Source organism: Oppia nitens, unplaced genomic scaffold, assembly GCF_028296485.1.
Source record: "Oppia nitens isolate AA-2021 unplaced genomic scaffold, nextdenovo-longstitch-racon4-pilon3 scaffold7_pilon_pilon_pilon, whole genome shotgun sequence".
Taxonomy (NCBI): domain Eukaryota; kingdom Metazoa; phylum Arthropoda; class Arachnida; order Sarcoptiformes; family Oppiidae; genus Oppia; species Oppia nitens.
The window spans coordinates 2,138,875-2,156,172 of NW_026533251.1; the positions used below are offsets into that span (position 1 = coordinate 2,138,875).

Sequence of the window (17,298 nt, forward strand, 5' to 3'; positions counted from 1 at the left end):
GTCTCTCTGTGTCTGTGCGTCGGCGCAGAAGAGAAGCGCGAAAAATGTCAACAAAGAGACCGAAAAAGACGTCTTCGGAAACTTCGGCCGACTTTATGGCGAATAAACGGATTCGAGATGTGGACAGCATTTCGAGTAAACAATTAAATCAATTGCAGACCAAATGTTTCGTCGAATGTTTGGAAACAGAAAAAAGTCTTTTTCTCAAGAAATCCAAGAAGAAAACACGTCCACCGAAACCCGTCGACGGACAGTATTGGGCCGAACGTATAGAAACGGCGCGCGTCAACTCTGGCGGAGATTTGGTTTATCTGATCAAATGGGAGGGATATTCGTCGTCTTCAAACACGTGGCAAAACACTCGCGATCTGATTGGCGGAGATTTGTTTCTTTTCCGCGATTTCTTCATTCGAATGTTTGATTCGGAAACAGATATTGAAATGTATTCGGAAAACGATTTTTCGGATTTAAGCGAATCCTTGAGTTCTTTAGTCGTTTCGGCGGATCCGGCGATTCTCAACCGCATCAATGACGTCGTCGAAGCCGAAGACGCGAACCAAAGACAGTTAGACAAGACTTTGCGGCGAATGGCCGACCAATTGAAGCCATTGTTGGAAGCGTTTCGACGATTGCGTGGATCTGTTGAAGGAAAACAAGAAGAATGGACTCAAAGAGTATTCACGAGATTCGGTGTTAAAGAACTAAAAATCGACGAAAGATTCGGAAGTTTAAGAAAATTCATTGAATTTTCGCGAAAAAGAAGACAAACTCTTTTGGATTTAGAAAAATGGACACAAAATACCGGAGTTTTGGCCGACAATCGGRTGGACGTGTCGGTTCCGCCGCAAATCTGCGAATCAGGCCATTCGGTGACGGAACTGCCTTTGAACGGTCCTCCGCCGCTCCCGAAGTGCGAATGTCAAGACGATTGTCGGCGAACGCGATGTGTTTGTGGAACGGCTTTATATCGCGAAGGAAGACGTTTCCGATCTTCTCATGTCGTCTATGAATGCAATCAAAGATGTCTTTGCGGCCAAAAGTGTCCGAATCGCCGAATTCAAAACGGCGCCACTGTCCGACTGCAGGTGTTCCGCACTCGCGACCGCGGATGGGGTCTTCGGACTTTGGACCGCGTGTCGTATCGTTCGTTTGTCGGCGAATATCGCGGGGATGTCTTGTCTTCTTGCGAAACAATAGAAAGAGATTCGACTTATTTGTTCCAAATTGACGCCGAGTTCTGCGGAATTCCCGTTTTTATTGACGGAAAACGTCGCGGAAATGTCATGCGATTCGCCAATCATTGTTGTTCACCCAATATGGACGTCCATTTGGCGTTCGTCGGCACTCAAGATGTCGTTCCAAGAGTCGCTTTCTTCGCCAATCGCAATATCTCTGCGGGAGAAGAACTGACTTACGATTACGGAAGACAAACACTGCATTCCGACGCCGACGGGAATTTCGTTCCCGACGAGTCCGACTCGGGATATGCGTCCAGTTGTTCGCGTGATTTGGCCGAAGAGGCGATCACGTGTTTGTGTGGATCAGAAAAGTGTCGAAAATTTATTTGATTTTCATTTCATTCGAGTTTTAATAAAAAGTTTTAATTAATTAAAGAAAAGAATTCGAATTCATTTCCCATTTTTAGAACAATTCTTTCGATTCGAATAATAAGCGGTTCTTCGAAATGATTTTCCAATTCTTCTTGTAATTTGTTTGCGTCGTCCGAGACGTCCGTCGAAGCGACGCTTATGTGAAGCGAAAACTCAGACACAGCGAGTCTGTCTCCGCAGAGAACAGCATTCGGGAAGAGATCGAAAGCACGACCGACGGCTGTCAGGAGAGCGTCTGCTTCTGGAGAACGGATGCGTTCACAGAGAACAACAAAAAGACGTGTTTTGTTTTCATTTGGAAAAACACGAAATTCAGACAAACAAACGGTAAAAGACCGCAATTGCCGAACAACTTGACGGATGTGTTCGGCAAAGAGCGGACGTTCGTGATATCGGAGGGCGAAAAGCGCCGAATGAAGAGAAATGTGAGGAAAAGTATTCCAACGAATAGATTCTTGAGTTTCAATTGATTCCGAAAGAAGCGCGACGTCCGAGGCGTCGACTTCAACGAAGACATGCGTCAAAAAACAATTGCGAGGAATGGCGTCGTCCGAGACGTCGTTCGGGTTGTCGTTCGGGTTGTCGTTCGGGACGTCGTCTAAACCAAAGAGTTGTTGAGAACTCTTGAGAGCCATTCGTCCAGAAATTACGTTCAAATAATCGATTGAAAAGTAAACAAAAGGTTTGTTTTTGAGAGAAATTTCGCGAAATTTCACAAAAAATGGACTCAAATTTGAATTCAACTGAAAACGCATTTTTCGGCGTTTTTTCGACAGAAAGTCATTTCACGGCTGAAGAAGAGAATGCAGTTATCGCTGATATAAATCAATCGGTTGAAGAGATCAATGAAACGGAAGTCACGGAAACTCTTTTGACGACAACTGTAGTCAAGAGTGAAGTCAATGAAGAAAATGTAGAAAACGTTGAAACAATTGAAGAACCGATTGAAGACCAATATACCGTCGAAGCAATTGTCGGCAAAAGAAAAAGAGGTCAGAAAGTCGAGTATTGCGTCAAATGGATGGGATTTGGAGCCGAAGAGAACACGTGGGAACCGATCGAAAACCTGAACTGCGATGAACTCATCTCTGCTTTTGAATTAACTAATAATCAAACGCAAAGTCAAACTCCGAGTCGAAGAGGAAGAAAACCAAAGCCAAAGACTCCGGTCGTCGGCAACGGATTCGCGCGCGGACTCAAACCCAAGCGAGTTGTGGGCGTTTCCGAGAAAGACGGACAACTCGTTTACGCCATAGAATGGAACGGACAAAACACGGCCGAAGACATCCCGGCGACTGTGGCCCGAGAAAAGTGTCCGCAACTGGTGATTGCGTTTCTGCAGTCGAAATTGGTGATAAAGCGGAACGGTCCGCGTCGTCCGCTGGAGTCGTACCGCCCTCTGGCGTCAAAACAGTTTTCCATTTTCAATAATTGAGTTTTATTTGGATTAAAATCTCTTAAATCTTCAAAATCTCTTCAAAATCTTCGATTTCTTTTATTAAAATGCATTCCATTATTCGATCCGATATTAGATCCCATTCCTCCGCCTCCCCCTCCTCTTCCGCCTGACCATTGAGGCTGAGGTTGAGGTTGACGAAGAGGTGTCATTTGTCCGACAAACTGATTCGACATTTGGCCGGAAAAGGCCGCCATTTGTTGCATCTGCGCATGTGCAGCCGCGTCCATGGCGGGGGTCTGGGGCCCTCCGATGGTTGCCTCCTGAGCGCCCATTTGTCTTAAAGCGGATTCTTGTCGATCGAGAAGTTGTTGCAAAGCATTCGCTTGTTGTCTGAGTTCGGCTTCTTGCCGCCGCAGTCCCACCAGATCCTGTTCCTGGTTTCTGCGCAGAAGTTGTTCTTCTTGAGATCTCAGCATTTGTTCCGTTTGTCTTCGCTGATCTTCGCGTCTGCGCTCTTCCGCCAAACGCTGTTCTCTTTCTTCGCATAACTTTTGACTTTCGGTTTCCATTTGTCGCAATTGTTCTCTCAATTGTTTTGTCGTCTCTTCCACTCTCAAGAACTCCATTTGTTGTCTCAAAGAGTCCCTTAAATCCCGAATTTCCGATTCCAACGCTTCCCGTCTTTGAGTCTCGATTTCCGACAATTGTTTCCACTTCCGCGCCATCTATTCATAATTCAAATCATTAAAAGTTCGTCGTCCGGGACGACACTCACCTCCCACTCCATACTTCCCGGTTCCGCGAAGCGCGGACCCAATTCCCGTTCGACGCGATAGTCGGGAGCGTGAAGAACGCTTTTCTCGGGAACCCCTTCTTCGTCGTCCCGAGATTCAAGAGGAGTGACGACAACAGGAATGGGCGTTGAAGACATGAGAAGACATTCGTTTTGACACTTCTTGAGCGCCGCTTGAGACGAGCTTTTTCGCGCAAATTCGACGAATCCTTCGGAAAGCGATCGTCCTCTGTCGTCTGCCGAGACGACGGCTCTCTCGACCGGACCGAAAGCCGAGAACGCCAAACGAAGCAATTCATTGGACGCGTGAGGCGGCAGTTGAGAGACCTTGACTGCGGCTGCGTGGGCGGCCAGACGCACGCGAAGATTGCGTCCGTCAATGGATTTGCCGTCAATGGCTTGTTTTGCGTTTTCGGCGTTGGTTTTTGTGTCCATTTTTACGAAAGCGAATTGATTTCCTTTTCCGATAAAAATATCCGAAATTTGTCCGAAAGTCGAAAACAATTCTCTTAACGACTCTTCGGAAGCAGATTGCGGCAAATTGGCCACAAAAAGACGACAACGACCTGAAATATCATTCAAATCAAAGACAAATCCCTTTTATTGTCCGCAGTTTTCCCGTAAATACCCGTAAAGTTCTGAATCGAATCCTCTGAAGACAAGTCCCAAGCGGGTGCGCCCGTCAGTCGCGTCCATTTCTGTCCGTCCGTATATATCTTACGTTTGCGAGTCTTACTGTCGCCGACGGCTTCAGACGAGTCCGCAATCGAAGAATTGTCTCTTTTTTCCGACATTTCAGACAAAGCAATGACACAACGCATGCGCAGACAAATCGATTTATTGACACAAAAATGACGTCAAATGAGATCAAAAAGTGAGCAAAACTTGAGAAAAGTCTTCAGCGAGACGTCGAAGACGAGTCCTGACGACGTTTCCAAACCGGAGAATCGGCCGTTGAACCCGACGAATGGTCTTTAGCGCGACATCCGATCGACACGTCTTTTCCGCAAAGACCACACGCAACCGTCTGAGCCGTCGTGCGGTCGTCGTCTCGGCCGTCGTCCCGGACGTCGGCTTTTTGTTTGGCTTTGAGCTGACACGACATTTGGCGGACGTCGTCTCTAATGATTTGGCGAATTGTGCGCAAAAAGGCGTTTCGCAGTTCCGCCGAACTGTTGGCCAACCRATAGATCTTTTCCGAGCGTTTTCCGGCCGCTGTTTTCAATTGAATCAATTCCCACTTGAAGTCGTGTTCTCCTTCCGCATGAGAAGCTCTGACTTGAACTTCGACGACAGGAATCAAAGTCTGGTGACGAATTATCTCCACTTCGGCTCTGGCGGCCGCCGGTCTTTTGTTCCTTCGAACCGTTTCTTTGCACAAGAAGACGACGCACGCGCGAAACACAAAAGCCATTGAATGCAATTCGAGTCCTCTTCGCGAAGAAGCTTTTCCCAAGAATTCGCACGCATTCAGCCATTGGACGCCTCCGTAATGCAATAAAGCCGTCGGAGCCAAATCCACGGCCGGCTGAGCGTTGCGCTGTTGTGCTCGCGATAAATGCTCAAAAACGGCGCCGTATTCTTCGTGAACTCTTTGCATTTCGTTGATGTGTTCGGCGACTGTTGGGAGACAAAAAAAATCAGTCGTCTATCGGGACGACGCATTGGGACGACGACCGCTTACCGCTTTCCACGGCTCTCAAGGCGTCGTCCAGCAGTCGTGCGGCGTTTGAATCACGTGGACACAAGTTTTTCATTTGTTGGAGAAGAAGAGGATATTTGAGAACGCGTTGAATCGGACGAATCAAATGAGATTCAAGAGATTGGGCTAATTGTCCTCCACAGCGTCGGGACAACCATTCTCTTAGTGCCAATCCTTGAGCCGACTTGTCGTCGGCCAATAACTTGACGGCACGTGAATGTGAAGCACAGAATGTCGAGTATTGTCTGAATTGCGGAGAATGAGTGAGAAAGACATTTGCGACGGCCTCGGCGTCCACCGAACCGTCCGAATCGACGATTTGAGTCAATTGACGACAAAAGCGCTTTTGAGCCGATATTATGTCCTGAACTTGACCGAACAACACCTGAACATCTGCCGAAGACAACAGTTGCGGCTCTCGAGCCAATGGTTCCAAATATTGCGAAACTAGCGCTTCGAGAGCCGCGACATAAGTGACTTCTGTGTCCACAAGTTCGCGAACAACTTTACGCATGCGGTCTTCGCATTTGTTTTCCGAGCGAATGGGCGTCGTTCGTGTGTCGTCCGGCACGACGACGACGACGTCGGCGTTTGGTAAGAAAGCGTCGACTTTTGGCACAATTAAGTCTTTCAATTGATCCGAATTTATGAGTCGAATGTCGCGGTCTTCGGGAGGCGGCGGACAAACCAAGGATTCAATCATTGCATCGGTTTCTCGGTCATCACGTGTGTCTTGAGTTGGAGGAGAACGAGACGACCGAACCATAAGACAAAGATTGCATTCTTCTTGAAGAAGGGATTCGACAAACATCATGTCCAAGTCGTGAACTAAAGCGCCGTTTATTACAACCAATTCGTCGTTTCGACGCAAACCGTGATTCGCGGCGATCGAAGCGCTGAACAAACGATTGGTATTTAGATATTGAAAGAAATAAAGACAACAAACCTCTCGACGCGAGAAACAAAAACACATAAATCCGAAGAATTGAGTTCCGATTCGACCGAAAACCCGAACAACACGTCATTCGTGTCACGTGACAACTCTACCGTAAACAAGACTTTTGGCACGACTTGTAGTTCACGTGACTCTAATTCATCCAAACGCTGATTCCGAGTCAACGGACGCCCGCCTTCGCAGACAAAGTATTCCCGAGCGTTTGCAGCCGAAGACATCAAATGCAGAAGCAATTGGTCGGACATCCAATCGCCAGAAGCGCGAATACGACGTCTCTCTCCAGTCGTCGTCAAAACAACGTCCACTTCAATGAGGAGTTGGTCTTCGCGGACAAGAGGAGGAGGAATRTCCTTTTCGTCGCTTTTTTGTCGTCTTAAAAGACTTCCAACTATTGAAGGGTTTTTCGCGCAATTGAAAGCTAAAGAAAGGAAAGAAAGACGTCTATCGGGACGACGCTTTGGACGACGACTGACTTACCGTGAAGAGACGACACCGTGAAGACTCCCAATCGGTTTAATTGGCTTTTTGTTCGTCTATTAGTCAGAGATAAGACTGTCTTCGGATTTGGCATATCTTCTAAACCTTCAACTCTGCGAATAAATGGTTAGAATTGAATCAATTGGAAGTCAATTAAAGTCTCGACTCACGCGCTGACATAGCATTTGAGCCGAAAGGCGTCGACTCTTTGTTTTTCCGACTTTTCGTCGCAACTCATTATCGCTGAAACCAATTGTTGTCTCTGTCTTGCGTCGTCCGGAGCGACGCATGTCAGCAATAGTTCCGTTTCATGTCGTGTTCGAGACTCGGTATCTGTCGTGCGCTCCAAACGTCCGATTTCTTCACGCAATGCGTGGGCGACGGCCGCTTTGCCCGAAGATCTGGCGAATTGTGCGGAACAAGCGGAATGAATGGCTTGAACCCAGAGATCGCGTTCTTCAAGACACGGAGCGTCCAATAGATAGGCGTCACCGAAAGCCGTCGACAAACAGAAGACGTGATCGCGTTTGGGATGTTCTGGAACCGATTGCGCCAAACATTGGTCGACAAAAATCAAGTGTTTCGGCGACGCGTCTATCGAATGGCCGTCACGTGATTCGCATCCGTAGAACAAAAGTGTCGTTCCTTTCAAACAAACCCAATATCTGAAGAACAACTCATTTAGAATTCATTGAAAACCCGAATTCAAGACAAACCCTTTCCATCCACGTCTTCGCGCCAATTCCAGAGAATGACGTTTTCTGAGAAGCCATTTCTTGACGCAAAGAAATCCCGATTTGCGAACACTTCCCAAACACTCGACGTTTGCGGCTAAACATCAATCAAATCATCAAACAATCGATATTTCAATCTCAAGACAGACCTGAAGCTCCGGATCGCGTCCTCATTGGTGATTCGTCGTCGTCGTCCGAAATGGCTGTTGTGAGCGACGCTTTTTCGTCGTCCGAAACCTAAACAAATAAATGTTAAAAACCCGTTCAAAAGCATTGTTGTCCGCACTCTGGCCAGAAAACGCGTTTCGCATTCGTCGACGCGCACTCTCGCGCCTTCGTGTCGATGGACGTATCGCGGCTGGCCTGCAGACGAAAGACGCTTTAGAGCCGAAGACGACGCCCCGGGACGACGGCCGACTCGCCTCTTTCGCAAAAAAGACGCCAATCGAAAATAAATGGTCGACATGAGCGCGTCGTCCGCGCCGAATGCATGCGTCGTCCAGCCGTCGTTCGGGCGTCGTCTTTGGCACTTAGCGTCAGTGCGCAACGCGGACTTCGCTCACCTCTGATGACGTCATCATAGAAGCGATCGATAGTGACTCGAATGGCGTGTGATGTGAGAAAGTGGAGGAATGACCGGCGGGTGTGAGAGGGACAAACGGTAATTGGCCGTCAATTGATAAAGTGTCCAGAATAGGAGCCGAAGATCTGGCCAAAAGAGATTGCGTTGAAAGCGATTTAAAGCGTCGTTCTTCCGCTCGAATTGTATTCAATTCTCGTTGAACTTCACGCATTAATGTCTGGACGTCGTCCATCTGATCCCGCAATAGAGATTCAAACGCGTCCGCCGCGTCCGCCGATGTCTGAGTCTGCAGTCTTCGTCTCAGTTCTGATTCCACTTCATCCAAAAGCACGTCGTCTTCACGTCGTCTTCGCGGCGTTGGGGGCGACGCGTCTCTGCAAAAACAAAGTTAGTCGTCGTCCGGGCAGACGACTGGCAGACGTCACAACTTACGTCAAGTCCACGCATTGCGTTCTCTCGAGAGATCTTCGACGGCCTTCCAGAGACCTTCGAGACCTGGATCTGTCGGTCGTTTCGGCCAACGATTTCGGGCGTTCAGACACTCCTTGCGGTCCAACTTCGCGTAACATGCGTTTCAACGCTTCCGATGACAGCGTCTGAGCAGTAGTTGTAGTCGTCGTCGGCAAGTCGTCGGTCGTCGTCCCGGTAGACGCCACCTGTCGCCGAACGTCTTCCGTTGACTTCGACCGCATCTGCGCCTGCGCAGTTGCCGAACGCGCTTGTTGGTGTCGGGCGGCGTCGGCACGTGACCGGACGCGGAGTTGTTCTTCCATTGAGCGGACATGACCTCTGGAAGTGATGGGAATAAGATTATTCTTCTAATTGTTATCAATAAATACCGATTCGCGAAGTATTGTTGTCTTTCGTGTTGTCTTCGAACCAAAGATCCGTCGCTTCGAGAGCTTTGTGTCGTTCCCGAAGAGTCTTGTCTCGCGAAAGCCGCGTATCTGATCCGTCCGTTGCGTTGTTTGTGAAGAGCCTCAGAAGTCATGCAATCACAGGTACACTGCGGCGCTTCTCCGGTTTCTCTTTTCGACTCTTTTGTTCCGTTTCTTTGAATGTTTTTCTTCGAAGGACTCGAAGGAACCGAATTCAGAGTCCTTTCCCTCCGTTTTCCCGAATCTTCTCTTTCTCTCAACGAATACGAAGACTCGGCTCTTCGGAAATCATTTGCCGAACGACCGGAAGATTGAATGCATTCCCGAAAAGATCGCGCGTCTTGAGCCGAAGTGAAGTTCAAACCCCACGTGTCGCCCGAAACGGCGTCTTTCCAGTAGACGAAGCAATTGGACGCCTGTCCCAATCGCGTTCCCGTCAACCACGTGTCCAACACTTTGTCGACTCTCGAGTTATAAGCCGTGACGTGAAATCTTCCCGAAACTGCGGTTACAGTTATCGGAACCAAATCGTCGCTCAATTGCGTCCATCGAACTGCTCCCGAAGACGCACTCACGTGAAACACTTCCGCCCATAGACGCAGCACGTGACCATCACGTCGGGGTTGGCCGTCGGCACGCGGTCGTCCACTCGAAGGCACGGGTTTCGGATTACAAGACGAACATCTGGAAAACCAATAGAAATTAATGAGACGTCTATCGGGACGACAACCGGACGACAACCGGACGACGGACACGACTTACGAGATCTTTGAACCCATTTTGGGCGCAGTCGTCGACTCTCTGCTCAAAGCTTCTCCAGATTCCGAGGATTGCCTCCAATTCGGTGTCTCTTCGGGTCCGACCGCTCTCCACCCGCACTCTCCCGACGCCCTCCCACGCGATCTCGAGATTTGGTTTTCAAAAATTTGATAAAAAATGAGCAAAAATTTGAGTCATTTTTCGGGAAAAACACGAAAAATGCGAGAAATTCTTGAATTCTGGACTCAAAAGATGTGATTCTGCGTTAAGAATACAAAGTTTGACATAAATTACGAGTTTTTGTCACAGAATTCATAATTTTCTTTACATTTCAATGAATTTCTTGTGATTTCGAAACGAATTCTGATTTTATTCAAAATAATTCACAAAAAGACCAAAAATTGGTTTAAAAAACAGTTCCCGAAGACGTCTTTTGCGCCAAAATATGACAAAATTCTGACAATTCTTGAAACAAACGTCTCGTCAATGAATAACGTCTTTGTTTACAAACAATGGAAACGAAGCGCGAAATCAAGCGATTGTCTGACGGATTGGCGGCCATTCGGGAAGTAGTGGCCAGACAGCGGTCGCGGACTAAATCGGCTGAAGACAGAAAAGACACCGAATGTCAGGAATTTCGCGTTTTTAATGACTTAAACATAGATTTGAGTTTCAATTCAATCGAAAAATTAAATTTTCGCCGAAAAGTCGTTCCCATTGTTGACACTRAAGACCGAATCAAAGACAAGAAGTTTGATTTAAGTCCTGTTTGGAAAAGTCCTGACTCTTCGGCAGTTTGGCAGTTGAAGAAATGCACGGAAGAGACGTCTGGGACGACGTCAAGACGACAGACGGACGACGAGACAAGTGATTAGTGTTTTGAATGTCAATCAAAACAATGAAAGCTTTGAACGAAAAACAAAACAAAAAACGGTTTCCGAAGAAGTTGTGATTCGGAAGAAGCGGTCGTACGATGTGAATGCTGTCAGAAATTAYATGAAAGCAAAACAAAAGCAAAGAAAAGAAAAAGAAGACAACAAATCATTTCAAAGATCAACGACGTCTCGGACGACGACTCGGACGACAACTAGTGATGACGACATCACTGTTGGGACGACGCCTGAGAAAGAAAAAACGAAAGAAGACAACAAATTAACAAAAGTCTCGGAAACGACGTCTCGGACGACGACTAATGATAACGAAGTCACTGTTGGGACGACGCCTGAAATGACGATTGAAAAAGTGAATGAAATCCGAGAAAAAGAGTCGACGGAAGCGGTCGTCAAGCGAGCGGTCAACTCAGCGGCCGCCGAAGTACCGGATTGGGAACAATTGTGGCAAAGAGTAAATTCAGACAGCGAATCCAGTTGTTCGCAAATTTCGCCGAAATCGGTCGCAAAAGCGTTGGAAGTGTTTCCTAAAAGACGTGAAGACGAAAGTCTAACTCCAGAAGTGTCACCGAAAGACCGAATTTCACAAATAAGACGAGACTTGCGATTGGATGCGTCGGAAGTGACGTCAGAGAGGTTTGTCGTGACGTCAGATGCGGTAAACTCTTCGGACAACTCTTCGGAAGACATTTCGTCTATTATTTCCGAAGTTTTTGATTCAGAAATAGATTTAAAAACATTTATCGCTGAAGAATGTGAACGACTTTTGTCTGAAATTTCGGTTAAAAATAACGAAAAAAACTCTTTAATTAAAGATTTAATTAAAGAAATAGTTTTTGAAGAAAAAGAATTAAAAAAWTATTCGAAAAAAGATTTCATTCAAAGAATTGTTGAAAAAGTTTTGAATTTTTTGAAACCAAAAGAAGACAAAACTCTAGACATAAGAAAAAACGGTTTTCTCGGCTTTTGTCGCCACAAAAGAGCCAAAGATGTGGTCGACCGAGTTCTGGCCGAAGAAGCAGTTGCCGAAGACTGGCGATGGTCTGACTTTTCTAAAGAGGAATCAGAAGTTCGAGAATTGGTTTCGAAAAAGATTTTTTCGGATTTTGTTTTCAAAGCAATTGAAAAATGGATTAAAAATAAGTTTTAATTAATTTCTATTTAAAGCGAAATATTTTCCTTTTCTTAACAAAAGTTCGTCGTGTTTGCCCTCCTCGACCACCCGCCCCCTCTCCAACACCACGATCCGATCGGCGCTTCTCACAGTCGACAATCGATGCGCAATGATGAGACACGTGCGTCCAACGCGCGCCGACTCTAAGGCCGACTGAACCGCCGATTCGGAGGCCGTGTCTAAAGCGGCCGTCGCTTCGTCCAATACCAGCAAACGCGGGTCGCGGAGCAGAGCACGCGCAATGGCGATTCGTTGTCTTTGTCCTCCCGACAAAAGAGTTCCGCTTTGACCGACTTGAGTGTCGTATTTGAGCGGAAGATCGCAAATAAAGTCATTGATATTCGCCATTTCCGCGGATCTGATGACAGCTTCCATCGGAGCGTCGGGAACGCCGTAAGCGATGTTGTGTCTGATGGATCCCGAAAAGAGTGTCGGTTCTTGAGACACAATCGCCATTTGTCTTCTGAGCCAATGTCTGTCGAAGGCGTCAATCGGGATGTCGTCCAAAGTCTATCACAAAGTAATTAATGTTAGTTTGCTTTTCAACCGACAGATGGACTCACGAGTTGTCCGCAAGTGACGTCATAAAACTTTTCTATTAACTGAACTAAAGTCGACTTTCCGCACCCGGAGGCGCCCACCAAAGCCACCGTTTCGCCGGCTCGGATCTTAAGAGAAAGTCCGCGAAGAACCGGAGTTTGACGTCTTGTGGGATAAGAAAAGTGAATGGAATTGAAGGAAATGTTTCCCAAAAAGTGTTTAGTTTTGAAACGAAAGCTTTGAGTTTGACTTTCGCTTGAATTTCGGTCCAAAAGTCGGAAAATATTGGCCGCCGCCAACTTGGCCTTGCGGTAGTCGGACGTGAAGACGGAGGACTGGCCGACAGTCATGGATCCGTAGATTAAAGTCTCGATAATGACGAAGAAGTTTCCGGAAGTCAATAATTGTTTGGAAACAAGAATTCCTCCGAAAAGAAAAACAACAGAATATGAAAGAAAAACTATCGAAAGACAGAACGCAAGCGTCAGAGCGCGCAAAACAGTTCGCTTCCCAACCGATCTGCGGATTAGTCATCGGATTAGTCATCGGATTAGTCAATTAGTGGACAGTAAGACAAACCTCAGACCCGACTCTACGATTGCCGCGAATTCGTCGCCGAAATGTTGTTCTTTGTGCAGACTTTTGACCGTTCGAATTGCGGCCAACGCTTCGACGGCCACTCTGGTTGGATCAATTGGAACTGCCGAAGAATTCCAAGAATCTGCTTTTGCGCCGACGGCTGCACCAATCAGAATGAAGGGAACGAACAGAAGCGCCACAATTGACAGTTGCCATGACAACACGAGACCCAAAACGGCAGAAGCAGTGAAAGTGGCCAAAGCCTGGCAGATAATGGCCGCTCGAGATCCCGAAGCTCCTTGGACGTGCGAAGCGTCGGACGACAGACGCGAACAAAGAGCGGAACACGAGTTGTCTTTTTGGTCGAAAAACCGAATTTCTTGTCTCAAAATCGCCGAAAACGCCATTTTCCGCAACCGAAGAGTCAGTCGTTCCCCGGCCACTCCCAACAACGTCATCTGACTCACCGAGATGACGCCCACGCCAACGGCTAATCCGATGTAATAAAGAGCGAAGATCTTGGCTTTGATCCAGACGATATTCGGATCAAACTCTTCGGCGAAAATGTCGACAAAAGCGCCGAAAACAAAGGCATAAAGCGGAACAATGAGTCCGTAAACTAACGACAAAAACAGTCCAAACATTACAACCCATTTGTCACGTGATAAAAGACCCAGAAGTCGGCGGTGAGAAAACTTTTSTCTCAAAACCTCTTCCTCTGCGACTTCTTCTTCGTCCTCCACGACGACATTGTCTTCTTCTTCGACGTCTTCTTCGTTGTTTTGTTGGACGGATTCGTCGGAAACGGAATCCAATCCTTGTTTGAGAACTAAATCGTAATAAACGCCGCGTTTTTCCATGAGTTCCACGTGACTGCCCTCCTCCCTGACCCGTCCCTCCGAAACGACGACGATTCGGTCGCAATTCCTGACGGTTCTGAGTCTGTGTGCGACCACGACGACGGTCCTTCCTTTGGCCGCGTTTTCGAGCGCTTCCTGGACTTCCGTTTCCGATTTCGAGTCCAAAGCGGAAGTTGCTTCGTCCAACAATAGAAGCTTCGGACTTCCCATCAGAGCCCTCGCGATCGCCACTCTCTGCCGCTGTCCGCCCGACAATTGTCGTCCTTTGTGTCCGACTCTCGTCTCGTATTTTTCGGGCAAACGTTCGACGAATTCATGACATTTCGCTTCTTTTGCCGCAGAAATGACGTCATCTTCGGTCACGAGTTTGGCCTTTGACCCCAAGACTATGTTTTCTTTGACCGACAAATCGAAAAGAACGGGTTCCTGGCCAACAACGCCCGTATTATCACGAAGAGTTCCCAAATGCCATTCTTTGACATCAATTCCGTCGACAAAAACGCTTCCATTTGTCGGATCATAGAATCTCTGCAAAAGTTGRATAACAGTCGACTTTCCTCCTCCAGAAGGTCCCACAAGAGCCACGTTTTCTCCCGATTTTACGCTTAAATTAAATCCGTTTAAGACCTTGATTTCGGGTCTCGAAGGATAKGAAAACTGGACGTCTTTCAACTGGATTTCCGCCCGGACGACGGCTGGACGACGACCTGCGTCTGACGAGACGTCAATTGGCGGACGACGCTCTATCACTTGGAACACTCGGGCAGCCGTTGCTCTGGCCACTGCCACGGCCTCAAAGTGWGGTGCAGCACCGCCAATCGAGAATCCTGCTCCCGAAACTGACCAGAAGACAATAACAATGGTTCCGACGGTGTATTCGAAAGTGCCGTTCTGCGCAGACGCAATGATCATCTGAACGCCGAAGTAAATGCCGAGCGCGAGACCGCCGTAGAGACAGGAAAACATTAATCCGTTTCCTAATCCGGTCATGAAATTGCGTTTAATTCCCGAACGCAAAGCCGGTTCCAAATGACGACAATATCTTTGGTTTTCTTGCTTTTGAGCGCCGAATGCGACGACTGTTCGAATTCCAGAAATTACTTCTTCGGCCACGTGACCGGCGGAAGCGTATGCCTCGACTTCTTTGCGGGCGAAAGTGGCCTGGACCTGTTGGACGAAGAAATAGTTTKAAAAATGATTTGAAATGAATGAAAGAATACTTTATTCATAACAGAAGTTCCGAAAGCGAGAAAAGGCAAAAGAGATAACACGACCAAGGTCAACTTCCAACCGTAACAAAAGGCCGTCCCGACCGCCAGAACCGCCGTCGACGAGTGGTAGACCGCCAAACCCAACTTCTCGCCCAAACCCTCTTCCACGCGCTTCAAATCTCTAGAAATACAACTCTTTGTTAAAAGTGTTTAAAGGATTAAAAGGGATTACGTCGTGACACGTGATGCAAAGGCTTCGTTCTGAGAATCAAACCATTGATTGTCTTGTCGAAGAACTGATCGAAAGTATTTGGTCTTAATTGTCGACAATTGTCCAGAAGCCGACAGCGGGAAGAGCGTCAAGATCACGAAATTCCCGATCAAATTGCACATCCAGAGCACGACCAGAGACGCCGAAAAGAAATACACGTCTCGAAGGAACTCATCCGAAGTCCGATCATTCGATTCAACCGAAGAAGACGTGTTTTGTCTTTGTTTTCTCTCGAACTCAACGAAGACGTCGACGACATCTCCGAAAGCGATTGTCAATAGATTCCAAGAAAATCCGGTCAAAAGAGCCACAAAACTCCCGATTATCACAAACAGACGTTCTTTTGCGTTCGCGTATCGAAACTGCAAACAAATCAAACGGAGATTAAACGGATTAATGGATTAATCGGATTAAGAGAGAGACGACTCACGAGTTGGCGCAGAGAAAGCGTCGGATTATCACTAAATCGAAAGATTAGATTAGATTTCAATTCAATTCACAGACTTTGGACTCACTTTTGACCGCTTTTTTCCGATTTTCGAGTTTTCGGCGAATTTTCAAACATTTTTCAAATGATTTTTGCGTTTTATTTAAGAAAACATTGAACTGAAGGTTAAGTCAAAAGAAATCAACGGAAATCCCGTTTTCAAGGACTTAAACAAATGCGACGCAACGCACGCGCAWATATTAAGGACACCCGACGCACCCGAGTCCCGACCCAGACCCGACCAACTCACGCATGCGCCCATCGCCAACCGGAAGTCAATCCACACCCACTTCCGGTCTAACTCTCGGATTTCGGCCGAAAAACAGACAAAAATCAGTTTGAATTGAATTGAAGACCGAAAACGAGGTCAACGAAGAACTCGAGACACAAAACAGATCAACAATTCCTCTGAATCTCAAAACGGAAATTCAGTTTGAATTTTGCGCCAAAACTTGAATTATTGTTTATTTTTGCAAAAATGGAAAGAAATCGCGAGAAAAGGCATTTGTTTTCATCGAAAAGCGTTGAAAGTCTTCGAAATGTTTTGAAACGAAATTCCAAATCAAAAGACATGAAAACAACTCTTAAGACATCTTCAGAGTCGAGAAGTACTTCCCAATCGTCCCGAAGTGCGACTCTGGCCACTCGCGCTCGAACCCGACTTCGGGAATCGCGATTTCGCGCTCAAAACGAAAGTCTTTCGTCGACTTTGAAGACAAACAAGACTTCAATTAAATCTTTAGAAGACTTTCAATCATATCATTTGGCGTTTAAACAAGTGTCCAATCGGTGGCCAATTCGGCCGATTGATCACATTATTGGCCGATTGCAATCACTTCCGGCCATCAAATCAATTGCAGACATGGGTTGTGGTCCCGAACCACTTCTGGCCAAAGCTTTTCCCAAAAGAAACGTTTATTCAATGGATTTGTTTTCTTCTAATCCGAAGATTATTGTTTCGAATATGAATTCGATTCCATTAGAAGACGAATCCATTGATTCGATTGTCTTTTGTTTATCTCTTTTGTCGCCCGACTTAAGACGTCCTTTAAGTGAAGCAAATCGTGTTCTCAAGACTTGCGGTCTTTTAATGATAACAGAAATCACTTCAAGATTTCAATCAAAAGAAAAATCTTTTATTAAAACACTTCGAGAATTGGGATTCAAATCAACGAAATTCCAGTTTATTTCCGAACAGAAAATGTTTGTCTTTTTTGAATTCAGAAAAATTGAATCTAAAAAGTGGTCAGAAATCAAAAAATTACCGAAAATTGCTTTAAAGTCTTGTAAATACAAAAAACGATAATTTCTTTAAACAATAAAATTGTTTTTATTTGAATTAATATTTTTATTAAACAAAAATTCTGACCAAAAGTCGCATTAATTGCTAGACTTT

General features: G+C 46.4%; 5 protein-coding genes across 5 annotated transcripts; 2 read left to right on the forward strand and 3 right to left on the reverse strand.

Moving 5' to 3' along the window:
• The first annotated feature begins 43 nt into the window (after nucleotides 1-43).
• On the forward strand, nucleotides 44-3,126 carry LOC128963559 (uncharacterized). Its single transcript, XM_054310074.1, has 3 exons — nucleotides 44-1,551; nucleotides 1,728-2,045; nucleotides 2,306-3,126. The coding sequence occupies exons 1-3, from the start codon at nucleotides 45-47 to the stop codon at nucleotides 3,043-3,045; spliced, it is 2,565 nt and encodes an 854-aa protein (XP_054166049.1). The 5' UTR covers nucleotide 44; the 3' UTR covers nucleotides 3,046-3,126.
• LOC128963455 (paraspeckle component 1-like) lies at nucleotides 3,052-4,688 on the reverse strand. Its single transcript, XM_054309962.1, has 3 exons — nucleotides 4,431-4,688; nucleotides 3,785-4,368; nucleotides 3,052-3,734 (listed from the first exon to the last, which is right to left on the reverse strand). Exons 1-3 carry the CDS (start codon nucleotides 4,621-4,623, stop codon nucleotides 3,087-3,089), a joined length of 1,425 nt encoding a protein of 474 aa, XP_054165937.1. The 5' UTR covers nucleotides 4,624-4,688; the 3' UTR covers nucleotides 3,052-3,086.
• Nucleotides 4,689-4,692: 4 nt separating this feature from the next.
• Nucleotides 4,693-10,159, reverse strand: LOC128963446 (protein still life, isoform SIF type 1-like). The gene is made up of 11 exons (XM_054309953.1): nucleotides 9,894-10,159; nucleotides 9,093-9,815; nucleotides 8,686-9,042; nucleotides 8,234-8,627; nucleotides 7,820-7,907; nucleotides 7,653-7,767; nucleotides 7,107-7,601; nucleotides 6,937-7,049; nucleotides 6,451-6,877; nucleotides 5,487-6,400; nucleotides 4,693-5,422 (listed from the first exon to the last, which is right to left on the reverse strand). Exons 1-11 carry the CDS (start codon nucleotides 9,908-9,910, stop codon nucleotides 4,701-4,703), a joined length of 4,365 nt encoding a protein of 1,454 aa, XP_054165928.1. The 5' UTR covers nucleotides 9,911-10,159; the 3' UTR covers nucleotides 4,693-4,700.
• A 1,771-nt stretch (nucleotides 10,160-11,930) lies between these two features.
• On the reverse strand, nucleotides 11,931-16,135 carry LOC128963447 (ATP-dependent translocase ABCB1-like). Its single transcript, XM_054309954.1, has 7 exons — nucleotides 15,931-16,135; nucleotides 15,846-15,876; nucleotides 15,377-15,777; nucleotides 15,154-15,325; nucleotides 13,074-15,100; nucleotides 12,518-13,013; nucleotides 11,931-12,464 (listed from the first exon to the last, which is right to left on the reverse strand). Exons 1-7 carry the CDS (start codon nucleotides 15,978-15,980, stop codon nucleotides 11,931-11,933), a joined length of 3,711 nt encoding a protein of 1,236 aa, XP_054165929.1. The 5' UTR covers nucleotides 15,981-16,135.
• A 15-nt stretch (nucleotides 16,136-16,150) lies between these two features.
• LOC128963560 (ribosomal RNA-processing protein 8-like) lies at nucleotides 16,151-17,208 on the forward strand. Its single transcript, XM_054310075.1, has one exon. It carries the CDS (start codon nucleotides 16,381-16,383, stop codon nucleotides 17,206-17,208), a length of 828 nt encoding a protein of 275 aa, XP_054166050.1. The 5' UTR covers nucleotides 16,151-16,380.
• Nucleotides 17,209-17,298: the final 90 nt, after the last annotated feature.